Source organism: Echiichthys vipera (genome assembly GCF_963691815.1).
Source record: "Echiichthys vipera genome assembly, chromosome: 18".
In the NCBI taxonomy this organism is placed as follows: Eukaryota; Metazoa; Chordata; class Actinopteri; order Perciformes; family Trachinidae; genus Echiichthys; species Echiichthys vipera.
This window is the reverse complement of record NC_139843.1, coordinates 8,694,862-8,715,191: the sequence shown is the minus strand read 5'-3', so window position 1 is coordinate 8,715,191 and position 20,330 is coordinate 8,694,862. Positions and strand designations below refer to the sequence as shown.

The following is a 20,330-nucleotide window of genomic DNA, read 5'->3' as shown; positions in this document are numbered from 1 at the left end:
TGTCCTTAAAAGCTATGGCAATAGAACCACATTACCAGTCATAGTGTTTGATAACTTTATCTTGTTTTTCTGTATCTAGAATGTGATCTTCCCTGGAGCTGGAGACGAGGGGATCAATGAGTACAAGTCTGTCATCTACTACCAAGTGAAGCAGCCACGCTGGTTTGAAACAATAAAGGTCTGTGTCTCTGCTTACTTCTACCGAGTAATATTTTCGGCCCATCTTGAGTCAACAAGTCATGGGGAAATATGGCTTGGGTCTTGAGGAGTTGTCGCCTTAATTCCCTGACACACAGCCTTAATGGTACACACACTGCACTGCTACGTTCACAGCTAACATTACAGCTAGTCTGACTCACTGGATGTAGACCATTGGGCTAAAGCCTGCCATTGGCCTCCTATTTCAGATAGCGTTCACGATTCAAGATCACTCACCCTGGGCTTAGTACCGCCCAAGACAATTGTGATTAGTTTAAAGAAAAACAAATAAGACAGAATATGTTTCTGCCATTCCCAGAATGACAACTCAGGCGGCCAGACTTCTTCACAGTAGAGATAGGTCTGGCAATGTGAGACGACCTTACTGCAAACCTTATACTCAATGTTCACTGATGCTGTGTGTGGAGGAGCAGCCTGCCCCGCTCACGGTGAAACTCAGACACAGACGAGAGAACAGAAGCGGCGCAAGTTATTCATTAAAAGATCTTGCTACTTGTTAAACACATTTTAGTTAAAAAAAACATCTTAAAAATAAATGTTTTCCCAATGCTTAAGCCCGGCAGGAGTGAACAAAGGCCTGGTGGGATGGAGGGCTTGTAATACACTGGTGGAAACCCTGCTTTTATATAATTCTTAAATCCATTATTCATCACAACACAGGTTTCCTTCACCAGTAGTCTGTAGAATGGAGACTGCAGTGTCAGGTGGATATTCACCCACCAATCACAAAAAAAGACAGTGAAGAAAATTAAGCCATACAGTAGATTCAATGGTTAATGTGGTGGCACTCATTTACTACAAATCACTTGTACTTGACGGACACGTAACCATTTTTCAAACCAAGCTACTTGTTATTAATTTCAATTCATTGTATACAGTATGAAAATCTAGAGTTTGGGACTCACTCTCTGCCCAACATGTCCCAAAAAATCTGCTTAAATGTCTCACATGGTCCCTGTCTGTCCCTTGTCTCAGGTTGCTATCCCCATTGAAGATGTAAACCGGAGCCACTTGCGGTTCACCTTTCGCCACCGCTCTTCACAGGACTGTGAGTACAGATGTCAGCATGTGAATAATCAGTTTTGCAGATGACCAGCTGCACAATTGGATGCTAATCTATCCGCAGCAAAAATAATGGAAGATATCCAATCCAAGCAGATGTGCCACACAGTGATAAATACTTTGAAGCTCAGCCTTTGTCACATTAATCAGAGGTATTAGTCTGCCCGTGCACAAAGCAGCATCATGAAATGGCTTGTCAGAGACTACAGCTGGAATGTGAAAAATGCCTGAGGGGACTCGTTTGTTTATTGGGAACAGTGCTGAATGCAACCAGTGTTGTATGCCCTTCTGTTTTTTAACATCCTTTCTAATTTTGGGGTGTAGAGGGCAGGGGAGCCTGTTACTGGCAGCCTTGCCATGCCATCTGCCTGCCACATGGCGTGGCCATTCTTGCAGGAGAAGGATTGGTGCTGGGAAAATGATTTTGGTGGGGTACTGGAAGCCATGACAGGTGTAAATGTTTTAAACAATCAATTCATATGGCACAGAAGGCAAAGAATAGGGAAGATACCAGCACAGGCAGGTTTACCTTTTCCCTAGTAAAGTAATCTGCAGCTGCTGTCATCCTCAGGTGGTTTAGGGGAAATGGCCAGGTCAGTGCTGGCTCATAATCCACTTGGAGAGCCTTCTTGTCATGCTTGGCACCTTGCTTCTGCGGGGACTAATACTGTTACGAGGCATGCCTTTGAAACTCTGACTTGCTGTTATCTTGCTGCAATGGTTGCTTTAGAAACAGGCTCACCTCAAGTGACTGTGCGACTGGAGGGGCATGCTGATGCTGCCAAACTTTAACTTGTCACTGACAATTGACAATACAAATAGATTTGTTAAAATAGTGTATTTGCTGGATTATATAGGTTTGTGTGTGGTGTATGCTTTATATTTCCCCATCAGTGAGTGTGTTTACACCTGTATCCCTTCATAGAGACACCTGTATCCCTGTATGCATGAATTCCTTTTAACCATTATGTTTTCAAGGATAGGAATTAATTGGAATATTCTCCTTTAAAATGAACAGCCTGTGACCTTTCCCAGTTGTATTTATGGTCACAAACCTGGAATCATAGTTTATTGAGGTTTCTGAAAATAGGGTGTTTACATGTGCAAATACCTGATCATAACAAGGAAACTCATGCGTGCCTGTAGACATACTCATTACCTATTGTGTAACCAGTAACTCTGTGATAATTATCCTTTTAAGGAAAAAAACAAATATCCCAGTACCTTAAAAAGTAATTCTACTGGCAATCACTCTGCCTGGAAATAGGGAAATATTAATCTCTCAACATGTGAAGAGTTTTTAAGAAAAGCAGAGCAGAGATGGTCTGTCAGTTGAAGTCCTTTCAGAGTGACCGAGCTGCTCGCCAAGGCCATTGCTACAGCTCGTGTTCTCAGTATCTCAGCTCCCTGGTTCAGAATCAGGCCAGCTCTTACACAGTGCATCAGACTACCACTCCAATATTGTCAGGCCTCATCAGACTGATGGCTGCTATCCCAGATGCTGCCATGGCTGTAAGAGATCCCCGCCATCTTTTTACTTCTGTTTCATCCGTCATTATGCCACGATCTGGTGAGTGGGGTAGAGGGTATAGGCTTTAAAATATGGCACAGTACACTCAAAATAAATCTGAAGTGACAGCCCACCTTAGAGGTGGAAGTTTGCGGAATTTCCACACAAACTCGACTTTGAATTACCGACAAATAAGCTCTGAAAGTGACATTTCCCCCCCCAAAAAATAGTTTTTGTTGTCCGTAGGAAGTCACTGATATATTTTTCTCAACTGGGTGGCATGCGTACAGTGTTTCTCTCCACTGGTTCCTCTCAGGCCAGCCCAGCAATTATTCACCGACGAGGCTGCAGGCGACAACCCAATGAGGGGATTTATGCAGATAGAGTGCACAAGATACTTCAATGAAACACTTCTCCCAGCACGCAAACTGGGCTTGTTGATCCACAATGATGATATATGTTGCCCGATCCAAACACTTTGTAACAGGACAAAGTCATAACTCTCTTGCTTGTTTATGCAGCGCTTCCCCCCACACAGTCGCACACGTGTACGTACACACAAGCAATGAGCATCTTTTCTACACCCTAGCAGGATTACACTAGCTGTTCACAGCTACAGCCGGGAGATCAAGTGCAAGTGTTTGTTCATATGCTAACAGGAAGTAAACACACGATACCTTAATTCAAACTGTGTTGCTTAAATATCGTTAATAAACTATTTAAAAAGATAATTATACCTTTCTTTTGAAATAAGCAAATATTATATTTTAAAATCCTATGTTTATGTAATGGTGCTTGTGATTTAACAATTTCTATCACTGCACCGCCCACTTGCTCTTTGCCTTGCACAATTCATCACACCCATGTATAATTGCTCTTAATGCACTCAAAAATAAACCACTCATGTATGATACACACACAGCATTAATACAGACATCAAAAGGGAACAGTTGATTCTTGTGCCAACTCAAGAGCTGACTCAAGGCCTGTAGTGCTGAGATTTACGTTTGGGATTATCTGTTTTGTATGCTAGCTTGTTAATGACTTGTTGTAAAGCAAGCCTCGCAGCATGATTTACTGCAATGAAGCCTGTCTCTAACAGCTCTCATGTTGTTCCTCGGATTTCTGAAGATGCAGACGTTTCATATAAACACACATATATGTATATAAGATTTGGGCTGTTAGTTTGCAAATACACACAAAAAGCAAACTTTTGCACAAAGTAAAGTAAGTCCATCTGGAGGTTTTCTCTCTTCCTCATGTTTCTTTTCTTCCTCTCACAGCCAAAGACAAGTCAGAGAAGATATTTGCCTTGTCTTTTGTGAAGTTGATGAGGTACGATGGGACGACTCTGAGGGACGGCGAGCACGATCTCATTGTGTACAAGGTAAATGTGAAAAAACGCACTTAAAAGTCTGTGGTGTTCTGTTATGATTGTTACTGGCTGCCTACCTGCCTGGCCAGCCCACATGACCACACCAAAGAAAAATTGGCCTGTCCTACTAGTAGCTTCAGTAGGAAGAGCTTCACTGCCTTCCACGGAGAATTATATAGTTGGTATGCATCAATGCCCTCAGTGAAAAGAGATTACTTTCCAATTAAATTCCCTTGTATAATGATACCTTTTTGTTACTGTGCCAATTTATCTTAATTGAAAAATTCATGTGGGGAAAATTCCCCCAATTAGGTTTTTCTTGTCCTTACACCGTATTTTGCGTTGCCCTGTGAGTTGCTCTTCGGCAAACAATGTTGTTATACGCTTACATGCAAAAATGGCAGAAAGAAATGTCATTGAAAAAAATGGTGCAGTGATAATATAGACAAGGAAAATTTACAGTAATAGAACATACCACTGCATTACAACTTAAACAGAAGATATGGATTTCTCTTGTGTTTTCCTGGAAAAAAAACAGGCAGAAGCAAAGAAACTGGAGGAATCGTCTCTGTACCTTAACCTTCCTGCCACAAAGCTGGAACTGGAGGAGAAGGGCTACTCCACTACTGGGAAAAACACTCAGAACCTCGGCAACTGTACCATCAGCAAGGACTCCTTCCAGATCTCCACCCTGGTGTGCTCCACCAAGCTCACACAGAACGGTAACAGCTTCTCTACTTGCCTTCTGTTGTCTTTTATCTTATTCTCTACAACATTCCTGAAGCTGGAATTATGTTTCTTCTTTACATTACGTGACACTACTTCCTATTAGACATGTAACCTCACTCTGTATAGTATAAAAGGAACACACATGCAAACCTGCTCTAACGCCACCTGTGAATGTTTGCTTGTGTGCAGCCCAGAGAAAAAAAGGAGCCTGGATTCTGAAACCAGCTTTGCTCCTCTGTCTCTGGTTTCGAACAAAAGATTATCCATGCACAGTAACCATATATCACTTGTACCTCTGTCCTCCGCTCCCTCCACCTTCGTCAACATGTTGGACATTTCCCCTTGCTCAAGTGTTGTCCTTCATCCTTTCCCCCTTCTAGCCTACTTTCTCTTCCTTAGCTTCCTTCTATCAGTCAGTGTCAGTCGGTACATTTCAGTCCATTTCTGCTGAGCCGATGATAGCTCTTCTCTGTTTACGGCTGTCAGTCTTGCAAAGTAATTTCCCATGGTGCTGAAAAGATCTCCACTTATTAAGCAAAGGAAATCCCCATCGCTTCCCTGTAGCTCATGGATTAAGGATTTTTGGCCTCTTGTGTTCCCCTAGCCTTCATACATGTTTCTAAAACCCTCTTGGATGTGTCGGTATTTCCACACTGTGTTCATAACATTGTGCTTGTCTCAGTGTGGATTGTGTGAAAAGCTGGTCTTCTGTGTGTGAGCTGTCGATTGCTCCTCGCTCTGATTTCACAGTTGCTCTAAAAAGAAACATCCTAACCGTCTGCTTTGCTTTCCTTTGCTCTTGATGCATTGTAGTTCCTTTCTTTTTTTGGTGTGCAAGACTGAGTCACCATTTTAATTAGAGTCTAAATGAAAGCTTCCCCATTCCTGTGTGTGTGTGTTGTTTTTTTTTTTTTGTCACAGCCTGAAAGAGGGTGAGAATGAAGAAGGCAGAGCTTCACCACAGGCTAACTTTGACTGGATTTTAAATTAGTTGTTTTACTTGTCAAAAGCAACGTTCTCTTTGAATAAGGCGTGCGTCATGCTCTTATGTTTTTATTCATGATAACGTAAAGATGTAAAGATTATTTTAAATAGTCAGACAAGGGCAGCGTGAAAGGAAAATGCAGTCTTTTGCAGTATCAGAGCGCTCACTCAATAGTCTTTATACATCCCTGTAGAAAAAATCACTGTAAGCCTGATTTTATCTTTTTTTTTCAATTTATTTTTGTTTTTATTAAAGGATAATTCCAATGTTTACTTGTATCTAACATTTGCTCATCATTTCTATCAGTTATGATGACATTGCTCACCAAAAGGACTGCTCTGATCTAGGGACATGGCAATAGTGCTTTGATGTTCAGGCTAATGGTCCAAACCCCTTTATGTGGTAGGTAAAGCTGAAAGCAAGTGCACCTGAAACGTTGGTGATAAACAATCACTGCCTAGGGAAACTGCATGCACAACTACGGCGAGTACAGCAGGTCAAAGTTAAACCAGGAGTTTAGTCATGTTACAGCACTGTCTTGAGTTGCAAACATTTTCTGCCTCTAGCACTCAGCACCTTTTTTGTATGACAAAAAAAACCCATGACAAACGTGGATGTTCTTGCTCCACTGATATCCTGGAAACACATGTTTTGTAGGATTTTTCAAGAACAGCTGTCTGCATCAATCTTCAATAGAAATATTTTGTCCAGCAGCCAAGCAGCTAATGTGGATGCCACATGTGACCTTGTGGTAAATCTTTGCTGTCTAACAGAGACCTGCACAAGGGGAAAAAAGTCCTGTTTTCACTCTTGCTCCCCTTGATACGGACCTGATAGCATGCACAATAAACATTCATAAAGCCTCAGTAATGAGGTCACTGTGGACCCCAGAACAGGCCCTGGTTAGATCTCCCCTCTTCTCTGGGAGCAGAGAGAATCTTGTTACAAAGTGCTCCTACATGTATTGTGTGAAGGAGGAGGGAAGGCATTGTGTGCTGTTACAGTAATGTTAGAGGGTTATTAAGTTTAGATTGCAGTATAAGTTGTCATTGGAATAACGTTGTGCATGCCCTCCTACTCTGCTCAGTGGGTGGTGATGTCTGCAGCCTCAGTTACAGCAGCAGAACCCGCCCACACTCATTATTGTAGATAGGGAAGTAATGTTAGTAGCTCAAACCCTTGTCTAAACTGCACAGTAACCTACAAGAAGAAATCAATCAGCACCACCCTCTCTTTCAATTTATGCACCTTGTTTTCCTTTTCCCTTTTTCCCTGTGTGAGAGGGATGGGCAGCAGTGTGTGTCCCAGTGAGAAGATTCAGTCCAGTAGAGCAGCTCCACCGCTGATATTTAACCAGCTTTTTGTGGTGGTAATTTGCAAGGCACCAATAGGTGCCTGGGGATCATGCTGCCTCATCACTGCACACTGAGTTTGATTAAACACAGAGGTTTGTGTGTGTGTGTGTGTGTGTGTGTGTGTGTGTGTGTGTGTGTGTGTGTGTGTGTGTGTGTGTGTGTGTGTGTGTGTGTGTGTGTGTGTGTGTGTGTGTGTGTGTGTGTGTGTGTGTGTGTGTGTGTGTGTGTGTGTGTGTGTGTGTGTGTGTGTGTGTGTGTGTGTGTGTGTGTGTGTGTGTGTGTGTGTGTGTGTGTGTGTGTGTGTGTGTGTGTGTGTGTGTGTGTGTGTGTGTGTGTGTGTGTGTGTGTGTGTGTCTCCCCCATGGGATGTCATCCCACGCCAGGCTCTAGGAAAAGGTTTGAGTTCTTTTAATAAAGCAATGCAGAGCCAATCTCTTTCTGACTGTGCCAGAGACGGCCCGCTTTATTAAAACCTTAAAACTCCCACCTAAACTGCTAGTTAGTCAATTTCTCAGTCAGTCAGTTAGTCACGCTTACATTTTAACTTGGATTCTGATTTCTCATCTTTAATTTAGGACACCTTTTCACCCTCCAACAGTGTTTGTAATTGACAAATACGTGGTTGATAGACAAAAATTCTGTGTGCGTGAACATGTGCTTCTTTTCTTTGTGGTATATCTTTGTTAGGTCTGTTTTTGAGCGTTGATCAGACAATGGTAAATGGTGATGTTGGGCAAAACAACCCATTATAATCTTTCAAAATTTCAAGATTTCTGCACTTGCTCTTGGCTTTTAAAAAATCAAGAATGTGACGTTAGACTCCGGCCAATCACACTCTATTTCAGAGAGAGAGAGAGAGAGAGAGAGAGAGAGAGAGAGAGTATTCCTATTGGCTCAGGTCAGAGAGGGAAAAGAGAGAGCTGTTTTTTTTACCTACTGAAGCTTTAATTGCATCATAACTTCTCCATCATCTGCTCAATTCATATTCACCTCAGGTGTACTGGTTGCCCACAAGACATTTTTCCTGAAGACTTATTCAGACAAGGGATAAAAAACAGCACTTGAATGCCCCTTGCAACAGACCGCCTGCTTCATACACATGACACCTCATCCCTGATCCCCACATCTGAGATGAAACACTCTTTTTAATTAAGCTAGATTTATGCATGCAGTCTCCCAGCGCTGGGAGCTGGTGTGAAGTGGCTCCTGGCTCTTCCCAGGGTATTTGCAATGTGCTTCACTAGACAGAGGCTGGAAGAGAAGCAGAGATCCGATGACAGCAGAGCTGGGAGAGGATCTTGTCTGGTGAAAGTTGTAGTTACATCCTGTTCCTACATTAGCTGGGTGAGAAATAATAAATCAATTAAATGTAATTTCAGAGAACTAAGGTTTCTACTGTGTGCGAAGCTGCTCTCACATCACTGTGTTTTAAAAAACATGCATTTAAACTTTCTAAGCAAATGCAAGGCTGTTACTATTAAAGAAAAAAAGAACAAGCTATTAGGACTACTTAGTGGTTGCGTTTGCTTGTAAAAATGAACAAAAATGCTTTTGTGAGGCAAAATGCACTATAAACAAACATTCAAATGGTAAAATGAAGTCTTTCACATTTGAGTTGCGCAGTGACAATGTAACCTAACCAGAATGATTTATTCCAGCACTTTCCATCTGCCAGTTTTGCAGCTTTTAAATTTGGCTGCCTACAAAGTTATCCATTCTCAAGCAGATATTGTTTTGTCCAAGGCACTCTTTTTTTGAAACTCCCATGCAAACCAGATGTCCCACACAGCCTGCATCACAGTCCTGTGTGCCCTCTAAAAGCTGTTGGACCAAGACGATTTATTTTCATTTCATTACATTTGTCTCTCTGAGCTGTTAAACCTTCAATTTTCAAATCTATATCTCCTTGGGCAGGGGAATCCGTGGTAGTTTAGATGGGGTCTTGTGACTGAGCCACGATAGGTTGTCAGGTTTGCAGATGATGGGCATATATCACTGTCTTGCCATGCTTGGTTTGCTCTCCCACAGCCAATCAGGCATGGCGAGCCGACAGAGAGAGCGGCTACGGTCCCAGAAACTAAGTCAGGCATGCCTGCTCTGTAAACCATGTTTCCCTGAGTTTAGCTGCATTTTCTATGTGGACTTGGCTAATAATTTATCATGCATCTGCCTTACATCTGGACTGGACACCGTAGCTCGAATGATTAGTTGATGAATTATTTATTAATCAAATCTAACTATAGAGCAAAGTGTATTTGTCTCTCCTTCGCATATCTCGAGAGCCGCAGGTATATTGTTGGGTACCAAGGACGTGCAGTATGGAATTGGGTGCAGTTTTTGCCTGATGGTGGCGTTATAACAATTGACTGTACATTTTGGTCTTCAACTTTTGAACTGTAATTCCCAGAAACATAATTCCCCTTGTCCTGGTTTCTATGGATCCAGACAAATCTATCCATATCATCCACACTCGTATACATCTAAATTATGCTTCCGGTGATTTGAATTGCATTCAAATGTGGATTTTTTGCTACACCTCCTACACATTTTGAGCAATCATCACCCAGTTTGGTACAGATCATCTCTGGTCCAAGTTAGAAAAAGGGCTTATATTACCAAAACTGTCACATCTCTTCTGAACGCTTGATGCTATTTCAACCACATTTGGTGGTCAAGTGTAGGATATGCTGTCTGAGTGGCCACAAATAATTTGATGCTGTTTTGGCCTGGCGCTGTAGCAGCATCATGTAACTATGAAGGAAGGTATCGCCAAACATGCACAGATTCCAAATGGCCAGGCGCTCTGAACGGACATGCCCCCAAACATTGTAGCCATACCCAGAGCCAAGCCATTGGCTCGTTATGAACAGCATTTCACTTATTTCTCTCAACTTTAGAAAAGGTCTGACTGGTGTTCATGAGACTCGTGTATTACAGTGCCTTAACAAATTGACATCAGTGCATTTTTAAAGCGCCCAATTTGATCATCTGCCAAAGGTGGTCTGAACGAGCACTCCCTTGAGTGTCGTTACTCACAATGTGACTCAACGCTTTGTGCCTTAATTTTCCATGATTAAAGTGAGAGATCTAATAGAATGACTCACACTGTGAAATTTACTAACAGAGGTGTATAGGGGAAAAAGGTCTTAACAAATGGCTCCACAACACTCATTAAATTCAAAAATTCAACCTTAATTGTCATTTCTGGCTGCCCCTCAATCTCTCTTCACGCTGTATTAGCATTGGCAGGACAAACTTTACGCTTTGCTTTGTGCTAATGACATTTTTATTTGTTTGTTTGTTTCAGTGGACTTACTTGGCCTGCTGAAGTGGCGCTCCAACACCAGCCTGCTGCAGCAGAACCTTCGTCAGCTGATGAAGGTGGAAGGTGGCGAGGTCGTCAAGGTGAGAGCACAAGTCATCCTGCAGTCTTCTGAATACCCTGTGTCTGTATTTGTTGTAATGATGAGTCACAACAGCTGGTGATATAAACAATGCAGTCAAAATCCTTAGTGTTCCTGAAAGTTACAGCTTCTTGGCAGCAGTTTCACAAATGATTTCACTGCCTGTTGGGGAACAGGTTGATATTTCTTTTACAGCAAAGAGGGAACACAGCACCACACACAGTGTACTGAAGGGCAGGAGATGACCTGCTGTCACAAGTACAGGCAGGCCCTTTCAGTGCTCAGCGTGGGGCAGATGAATAAATCACGCTCTCGATCAAGTTTAGCATGGGCTGGTTGGGGGCCTGGCATATTGCAACGTATCTGAAAAAGTCCTTCACCCAGACAGTTTTGATCAGACTAGATAGATGTTTCAACCACAGCTGGACCAGTTCATTAAACCACAGGGGTGTGATTATTATTACCAGCACATTAGCACTCAATCTCTTCAAAGTGCTCTGAGGCTGTCGGTGTGCAATTAGATAACAATTTCAGCTTGGCATTTAAAACACAATTTATCAACAGGGTATACAATGTTATTGGCTTAGACTATATATAACTATGCCTAAAGATTAGACTTGAGATAAATCCTGGGAGATTTTGCCAGTTGCGGTTTTATCATAATACCCTCAGGGCTCAAGACTGCGACTAAATGGTCGCATTTTGTGACCAAAATTTGAGTGTGTGACTGAATTTTACCTCTAGTTGCACATGCGCAACCATATGTCTCACCCTATCAATATGTAAGTGGCTAAACAGAAACAGGAACCAGACTATACGGCCGTGAGTACCATAGATTACACCACGGCTAACACAAGTACTATGCAAAGACACCTGCAGCGCCACCACAGCTCTCTGCTAAAATACCCCCTCCCCTGTAAAGAAAATACTAAAATTTTTAGTGTTAAAGTTTAGTGTTAAAATCTGTTTACGTCTCGTTACCGTGGACTCAATATCGTGTATCTTCTCGTCTTGTACTGTCATGACAGTGATGGTGCTGTCCGTTTACCTTCTATGTTTCATCTTCAAAGCTACAAAATAAAAACGTGACATTGAATTTGAAACATCACATTGTAGTTTTCTGCCATCTATAATTGATTTAGCGTGTGTGCCCCTCAAATCTCTGGTTGCACTCCTAAAATTTTCAGTTGGGGGCCACAGTGCTCCTAGTGAAAAGAAGTTAGTCTGGAGCCCTGACCCTGGGCTGTTTATTGGTAAGAATAAAGGATTGCAATACTGTGCACAAGGTATTATATTGTGATTGTTATCCCCCATACAATTTTAGAAATATTGTCCTAGTATATAGTAAGGTCAAGTTTCAAACAATCATCTCCCTACAATTAAATGTTTACAACGGGGACAAACGTCATCATACATGGATATAATTGGGATCATTGAATCCACAAGAGTCTCAGCTTTCCAGTCATATCCAATTCATGCAATTCCAAGATTGCTAGGGGAGTATGAAGAAATATTTAAACGCACCATCTTAGAATGAGCTAAATTAACATATTCATGCTGTATCCAAAAAACAGTATTGCTTTTTCCACAAACTGCATGTGATTAGCATAAAGTGGGACCCAATTTCATTTGGATGTCTTGAAGTTAGAGGTCAGGGACCCCATTGAAAATGGCCATGCCAGTTTTTTCCTTGACAAAGTTTTGCCTAACTTCGGAGCAGTACATATACCGTCTATGTTTAGACCCCTTCCTGACAAACTAGCATGACATGGTTGGTAACAATGGATGCAGGTCTCAGAGGGTTAATTAAAAATCGAACGTAATATTGCAATACTGAAATATATCAATATATTCTTACACTACAAATAATATCCTTTTTTTATCTCCCTAATGGGAGACAATGTTTGAGTGAACAGGTCACTCCTCCCTCCTTTCTGTCATGCAGTATGGGGTTTGTGAGATTGCATCATAACCTCCACATAGTGCACACTATATTTGTTTCTCGTAGAGAGCACAATGAATCTTATCCATCCTGAGATGACAGATCAAGCACAGTATAGAGTGATGGCTCTGTTTCCAGCACTTCTACATCTGTTTTCACGTTGCCTCAGAATTGGCTGAGTAAATGGAGCATGTTTCCCCAGAGAAGAAGGGTGTATATAGTTAGTGTTTCTGGGGGTACTGCTGACAGGGAAATTACTACTGTCTTCAAAAAACGACTGTATATTGGCTTGTGTTGACAGCTGTAAAGGATGTGTAATGGGTAGCACTATCAGAGCCGAAGGTCACTTGTCATATGGTTACACTGTACATGTTGTATCGATTCATATTCAACATGATTGCATTCATATTATTTGGTAGTAGGACTTGATAACAATTAAATATAATAGTTATTTAACTTTCAGCTGATTCAAATAATATTAGGGGACGGCAGTAGCTCAGTCCACAGGTCCCTGTGTGGACCATGAATGGAGTGTGGACTGGTGGCTGGAGATGTGCCAGTTCATCTCCTGGGCACTGCCGAGGTGCTGTTGAGCAAGGCACCGAACCCCCAACTGCTCTGGGCGCCAGTCCACTGGCAGCCCCCTCGCTCTGACATCTCTCCATTAATTGCATGTATATAGGTCCTGTGTGTGTATTTCGGGCCTGTGTGTGTGTGTAACATGAATAATAACAGAGTGAAAAAATCGAATTTCTCATTGCGGGATTAATAAAGTAATTCTTCTTCTTCTTCTTCTTAATTGTCTGAATCAGTGATATCTATTCAATTAAAATTGACTTAATTAATGTTTTTGTTTTACATGCATTTTGTCTGCGTCACAATTTATGGCCTTGAGCGTCAACTGCATAGTTTTAATACATTTTTAAATGTACACTGCATTAAAAAATGTCTTTTAATATTATGTATTATGATAAGGATTTGGACGGAATCAGCTCTAACTGGGATGCATCTATTCATCAGATAATTTGAATGCTCATGTCTTTCTGTTTCTGATTTACTGCTTCCACTCTGTCAAAAATAGTGTAAACATCTCACTTAAATTCCGTCATCTGACAAATATCATGTATTTCTGTTTGTCGTATTACATCTTACTCTGTTATAAGGATTTTTAGGTCTTGTCCCTCTTTACTCGGCCTAAGGTCATTTATCACTTTAATTTCACCAGCTGGGTGTGAAATGTCCTCCCTACAAGAAGGAAAAAACTATCAATTTGACTTGATTTGACAGATAAGGGGAAGCAGTTCAGTGAGACTTCCCATATGTATGTTTGTGTGAGTGCTATGTTTGATTGTTTGCCTGTTTTAACATGCTGTGCGTCTTCCATTCCAGTTTCTGCAAGACACTTTGGATGCCCTCTTCAACATCATGATGGAGAACTCCGACAGCGATACTTTTGATACTTTGGTGTTCGACGCATTGGTAAGCAAAGAAGCAAACTGTTGGAACAGCAGCATATAATTCATACACAAAAGTTCTTTTCAGTGAGAATAAAAAACTTAGACCCCATCTGCAGCTCAGATGCTAATACGATGTCAAATCTTTCATATGCTAAACACTTCTGTTGACTGGCATCTCTGCTCTGTGTGTTGGCCCTTTTGATTCCACAACAAAAACCTGTTTGTGTGCAATGACCTGTTTCATGTTTTAAGCTGTAGATCTACAAAGGTAACAAATACAATGCATTTCTTTTTTCAGGAGAGAACTTCAAAGTATCATAGGAATAATTTTGTAATCTTTGTACTGTGATACGATATACCTGTGCTATAAAGAGTCATTTTTGAAGTTTCTAATGTGTAAGAGAAGAAAAATGACTTCACTTTAGCAAACAGGATGTGTTTAAAAGTGTGCCAGCACACACCTTAACTCCCCAGAAGAATGTTGAGTGTGTGCCAGGGCTACGCCTGAGAGGAAAATGACTCAGCTGGAACAACAAGTATTTGGATATTGACATGTTTTTTTTCATTCTGGCTCTGTATTACAGTACACTGGATTTGGAATGAAACAATGAATAAGGGGCTTGACATTTAGCTTTAATAATATCATATAATATAGTTTTGTGTATAAAATAGGTCGGGCTCTCTACAGTTTAAGTTAAGTGTGGACATGCACTCTCTTAAACACCAAAGTCAAAACTTAAACCTCAGTCATTGTCTCATTTTACATCCCATGTGTTAGATTACAGAGCGAAAATGTGTATTTTGTAGCTCAAAAAGCCTTCCCTTTGTTTGTAAATAAGAGCTGGGCTTATCATTTACATAGGGATTTGCAGACACAGCATCTTATGTGTAATCATTGCTGCATTAATCTGCATGAATCTGTAGTGGCAAGGTAGCATTCATGTTGTCTGTCAAACCTTAAAGGTCTCATTTTGCTGCCGGTTAGAGAGAAAATGAACCTTTGTCATGTATGAAATCGAGTATAGTAGTATCTGACAGAATCCTATCTACCATGCCATTGCCTAACATGATAGGCTACATCTCAATAGAACATTTTCTCTTTCAGAGAGGTAGGAATTTCTTTTGTTGGGTTTTTTATTATTATCTGCAGGCTAGAGAATCGAGAGAAAGTGGCTTTCTGCTCAAATGCAATCTTGTTAAATTTCCCAATCTATTTCGGCATATTGGGCAAGAAGTTTTTGCTGCTCTCCACTATGAAACATGGGGTTTACATTTTAATGAATATGTCTCTGTTCTCTGACAGGTGTTCATAATTGGGCTTATAGCTGACAGAAAGTTTCAGCACTTTAACCCTGTTCTGGAGACCTACATTCGGAAGCATTTCAGCGCCACACTGGCGTACACGTGAGTTAATTATCTTCCATGCAAATAGACCAAGGACATTTACAGTAATAAATGGTATCCTATATATTTTGCGATCAGTAGATTTAACAGGCTATGTTATTGTGTTTGTAGGAAGCTGACCAAAGTTCTGAAGAACTATGTGGACAACGCTGAGAAGCTGACAGAGCAGCTGCTTAAGGCCATGAAAGCTCTGGAGTACATCTTCAAGTTTATCGTCCGCTCCAGAGTCCTCTTTAACCAGTAGGTCCTGATGCAAACATAATGTATACATTTTGTGATATTGATGTGATGTTGACAATGTATATACACATATTATAAAACATTATACTTCAATTATACAAATTAAGCATGTAACTCTACTTTGTGAGTGTACTTAAGTGCACTGAATTAGTCTTTAATTACTAACTGAGTATACTTGAAGTGTAAGTTGTATGCTAAATTGGCACAACGTTTAAGAAACTTAAGTGTACTGAAGTGAACAGTATGATTCATGAGCATTCAAAACACACTTGCAGTAGAAATGTATTATATCACCAGTCTGTTGGACTTGAAAATGTGTTTACTTTCCATAAGTGCACTAAATTCACAACACTATGTATTTAAAAGTACACTTACAAGAATGTACACTTTTCATAAGTACACTGAAATAGCACTTTGTCTATTGCAGAATGAGTATATTTATTTCTACTTAATTTAAGTTGAACTTAATGAGGTCTATTTTGAAGTATTGTTAAATATTCTTTAAGTTAAAGCTGTGGTCTACATTCTGAAAATCAGTTGAGCCTCTGAGACTGATTTGAAAAAAGTGAGTTCCTATGTAGGTCACATTTCTGCTTTTTCCTCGGTCGACTTACGTTTTCTCTAACCTTGGCCGTTGGGGCGAGCAGAGGCTAGGAAATACTTATCTCCGTAATGTGACAATGAAATAATACACTTATATATACAAATGTTTGACTTTTTTTTATATATATACAATACAAATACTGTACATTTGAATGCAGACATACTCTCATTGTCCACAATTAGTTTTCTTTATAAATATTTAAGTATCCCTTTGGTTGTTTGGTTTCTTACTAATAGTTTACATTTCTTTATTGCTGTAGGTGTTCCTTAAATAATGATTTTGTGTCAGTGTTATTCCATAAAACTAAATCAATATTGTGTGCAGCATTGATTGTCTTCTCCACAGCTGTGTAATAGTTGAAAAACAGGTAATGTGAACGGTATTTTGGGTGAGGAGATTTCGATGGATGTGTTTATAATTGGTTGTGGAAACGTTAAATGGATGATAATGTTGTAGAGCCGCAGAATGAAGCTGAGGGGCTGATGTATGATCCTGGTCTAATTGAGTGTGCAGAGTTTGATTGGTTTTCCATCCGATGTCTAGAGGACGCTTTGTCCTTTACCTCGCATGTCAGACTACAGCAACCCTCTTGTAGAGCTGTCCATGTTTACAGTATGTGTCAAGTGGTTTCTGTCACAGGATAACTGACAGCAAGCTTAAAGTGGGCCTCTTGGCTGTGTTTTGTCATTGTTGAAGCACTTTCCTTGGTCTGTTGCCAGTATGAGCTGTTTTGGGCCTTTGTTGCCGAGTTAGACTCAGAGTTAGAGATTCTTCTAAAGCTGCATTTGTTGAAACCTTTCATGCAGCATTGACTAGAAGGTGCCAAAGCTATATCAGTTGCAGTCCAGTGAAACATTTCTACAAAATGGCAGAGGAGACACTCTAATCTCACACTTCCCCCCTATGACTTGTGACTAGTATGGCTGTCAGGTGCTCACACAGGTCCTCGGAGCTGCAGGTGAGAAGCAGCTTTAAGTGAATGTTGTTGTGGGAGCCCTAAGATGGATGCTTCTAATCCTGTGATTTCTGTAAGCCCTCAACAGTGACTATCCTGGACCATGTAATACCTGTAGCCCCATGAGAGATTGTGGCACCACAAAAACCTCTCTGGAAGAAAGCCAGCAAAATGTGATGCGGTGGAGCAATCTAAACACTTCACCCCTATGTGATCTGCTTCAGTGTGTGTTTTCAAACTATTTCAATTTCTCTCACAAATCCTAATTTTTAATTTATCAAGTCAGAGTGGTTGACACACTTAATTACCTTGTAGGGAGCACAACATGGCTCATTTACAGTTAATACCCAGTTTGTGGAGATTTATTGTCTTTGCAAGTGGGATAATGATGCATTTCCATTTTTTGGGGGGATTAAAGTGTCCCCATTCCCTTGGAAAATGGGGGGGGGGGTGTTTTTATGCAATTCTTTCATAACCCACTGGCTTGTAGTTACGGCAGTCTGCGGGCAGCATTTGCTCCACATAACCAAACAAGCCGAATAGGTGTTAGTAATACTACGTCTTGGACACGATTAGAAATGTTTAGGAAGTAACGTCACTGAACCTTTACGTGGCATTTGTTTTGTGTTTCTTGTATAGTTTTCGAGGAGAGTCATTTGCATATATCATTAATTTTTCAGATTTCCGTTTCCACATGACAGCAGGCAGGTGCTTCAGGGTCTTGTCACGTTGTTTTAAATGCTAATCTGGCTGGCAGCAAGAATGATGTATGTGGATCTGATCCAATAATATTTGCATTGATAACACACACGGGCCATTCTGTTGGCTGCTTTTAATGATTTAACAGGGAACCATCAAACTCTTGTTATTTTGGGTGGTTGGTGGTGGGGGGGTGTTTACACAGGGATGAAACAAACAACAGCCTTGTGATCATCTGCCAATATAATTCTCTACTTCATCTCCTCCCAGGCTCTATGAGAACAAAGGAGAGGCCGACTTCATGGAGTCCTTAAGGAACCTTTTCACATCCTTTAATGACATGATGAACAGTAATTCAGAGAACACTGGCATGGTGAAGGTAGGCTGATTATCATACAAGTCTAACTGAAAGCTATCACTCAAACTCAGTGCCAAGAACCAGCTGCTGCTGTGTGAAGAGTAAATAACTGCTGCTGTCTGAATAGTAAATAAATCTGCTGTTGGATGACATGCTCTGTAATTGAAGATGCATCTGTTTTGTTAGATGTAAGCTTATTAGCTTGTTAGATATTAATGTTAGGGTTCCGCGTTTTGTTATTGTTGTTTATATTAGAGTTCTGTTCATTAATGGTCTTTATGTTTTGTATTGTCTGTTTTCTTCACCTTTGTCACATCTCTTTGTGCAGATTTCTCTGATATTTACTCTAATTTGCTCTCAGTGTGACCTTTTTTGGACTGCACGGCTAAATCGTTAAACATTTAGGGAAACACACTTGTTGCGAGTTAGAAGAGATGATTGATACCACTCTTATGTCTGTATGATGAATATGAAACTGAAACCCCCTGAAGCTCAGTAGTTTACATCAAGCGGCAAACCTCCAAAGCTGAAAAATAGAGCCAACGCGAAAGTACCAAAAATTACAGTTCTTTAAATGGCCACTCGAGGCTGGCTCTAAAAGGGAGTCAATTTCCATAGTCCATCTTGTTAAAATACTCATTTTTACAGCAGAAATAAACATGTTAACATCCTGGTTCAAAAAACGCCTTTGTTCTCTATAGCTAATTTATTGGTTTATGACAGCTTACAACATACCATATATTGAAGCCCCTGAACACCCACATAGGTCAGTTAACCTGGTTGATTAGACCTCTTCTCAGGACTGTGTGGGTGTGTCTACTGTGATTGACTGACATCTTCCCGAGTCTCCTGTTAACTTTGTTTCACCTGTTAAGGCGGGACAAAGTACACCTGTATCATTCTTAGTGGTAGACAGACATTTATGACCTCATAAATTCCCATCAAATTCTCATTAAAGCCCCACCCACCTTCAAGCCAAGCAGAGGTCTACTCAACCGGAATAACTAAAAAACACCTGTGTGGATGTTCAGGGTGTTTAAGGCTTAAGTTATGCATAATTGACCGTTTGGTGCCATTGCAGGAGACGAGCATAGACTGTAGGCTTCATTCTGCCAGTCTCAGCTCCATCCACGCTCCACCTCTTTGACCAATTTTGGATTTGCTTGGAGTTAGGTGATGCCAGGCACTGCCAAGATGATGGCAACTGGAGCTACCCACTTCAACTAAATTTTGGCTCTTCAAAAACTTATGGGTTGTGATTGGACTATTGGAGGGTTTAGGAGAGGACAGGGAGGCAGAAGGGGTTGTATCTTGTATGTAAAATATTCTAAATACATTTTCTAAGTTAAGATAAATAGGTCTTATTTGTACAACCAGCATTTCATTTTTGTTATTAAAGAGAGAATAAAGTTAAGAAAAAAGGTACCGTTGGGTACCTTTACCAAATTCCAGCTACCTGTATCTGTTTGACTGTGAACGGTACTCCAAACTACTGTGCTTACTGGCTGTAGATTCATCCAGTATTTACAACACAGATATGAGCATGGTATTGATCTTTTCATCTAACTCTCACCAAGAAAATAAATAAATGTATATCCCCAAATTTCAAACTAGTCTGTGAGGATTCGGGCTCACCCTGGAACCTCAGTACTTTGTAGGTCTGTACAAAACTGCATCTGCAGCAACAAACATCTAAAACAGAACTCAGGGCTTTCTGTGCAGCCCTAATCTTTCACATTTTTCTTGCATCCACATATGATGTATGTTTGTTTTGTGTTGTTTTCTCTCCTGTGTATGTACTTGTTTATGTGTTTATGTGTCTCTCTGTTTCACTCTGACCTTGACTGTCCTGTGGTTTGGGGCTCCTCTGGCTTCCTGCTCTTTAGCTGCTCCTTAAGGTATTCATTTCACTGCCTTGCTCCTTGCGCCTTTAAGCTTTCTCCATTGTACATCCATTTCATTGTCCTTGACCTCAAACTCAGTGACTGGAGATATGAAACAAACCCACAAGCATATATTTTTTTGCAGATGC

General features: G+C 40.7%; 1 protein-coding gene across 2 annotated transcripts in view; it reads left to right on the top strand.

Moving 5' to 3' along the window:
* dock1 (dedicator of cytokinesis 1) overlaps positions 1-20,330 on the top strand; it is a 178,449-nt gene that overhangs the window by 38,518 nt on the left and 119,601 nt on the right. For both annotated transcript variants that reach the window (XM_083932897.1, XM_083932896.1), the window contains exons 15-23: positions 80-178; positions 1,195-1,267; positions 4,075-4,178; positions 4,705-4,888; positions 10,543-10,640; positions 13,971-14,060; positions 15,342-15,442; positions 15,554-15,682; positions 18,211-18,319. In XM_083932897.1, the coding sequence (XP_083789023.1) occupies positions 80-178; positions 1,195-1,267; positions 4,075-4,178; positions 4,705-4,888; positions 10,543-10,640; positions 13,971-14,060; positions 15,342-15,442; positions 15,554-15,682; positions 18,211-18,319 (987 nt within the window). The remainder of the gene's footprint in view (positions 1-79; positions 179-1,194; positions 1,268-4,074; positions 4,179-4,704; positions 4,889-10,542; positions 10,641-13,970; positions 14,061-15,341; positions 15,443-15,553; positions 15,683-18,210; positions 18,320-20,330) is intronic.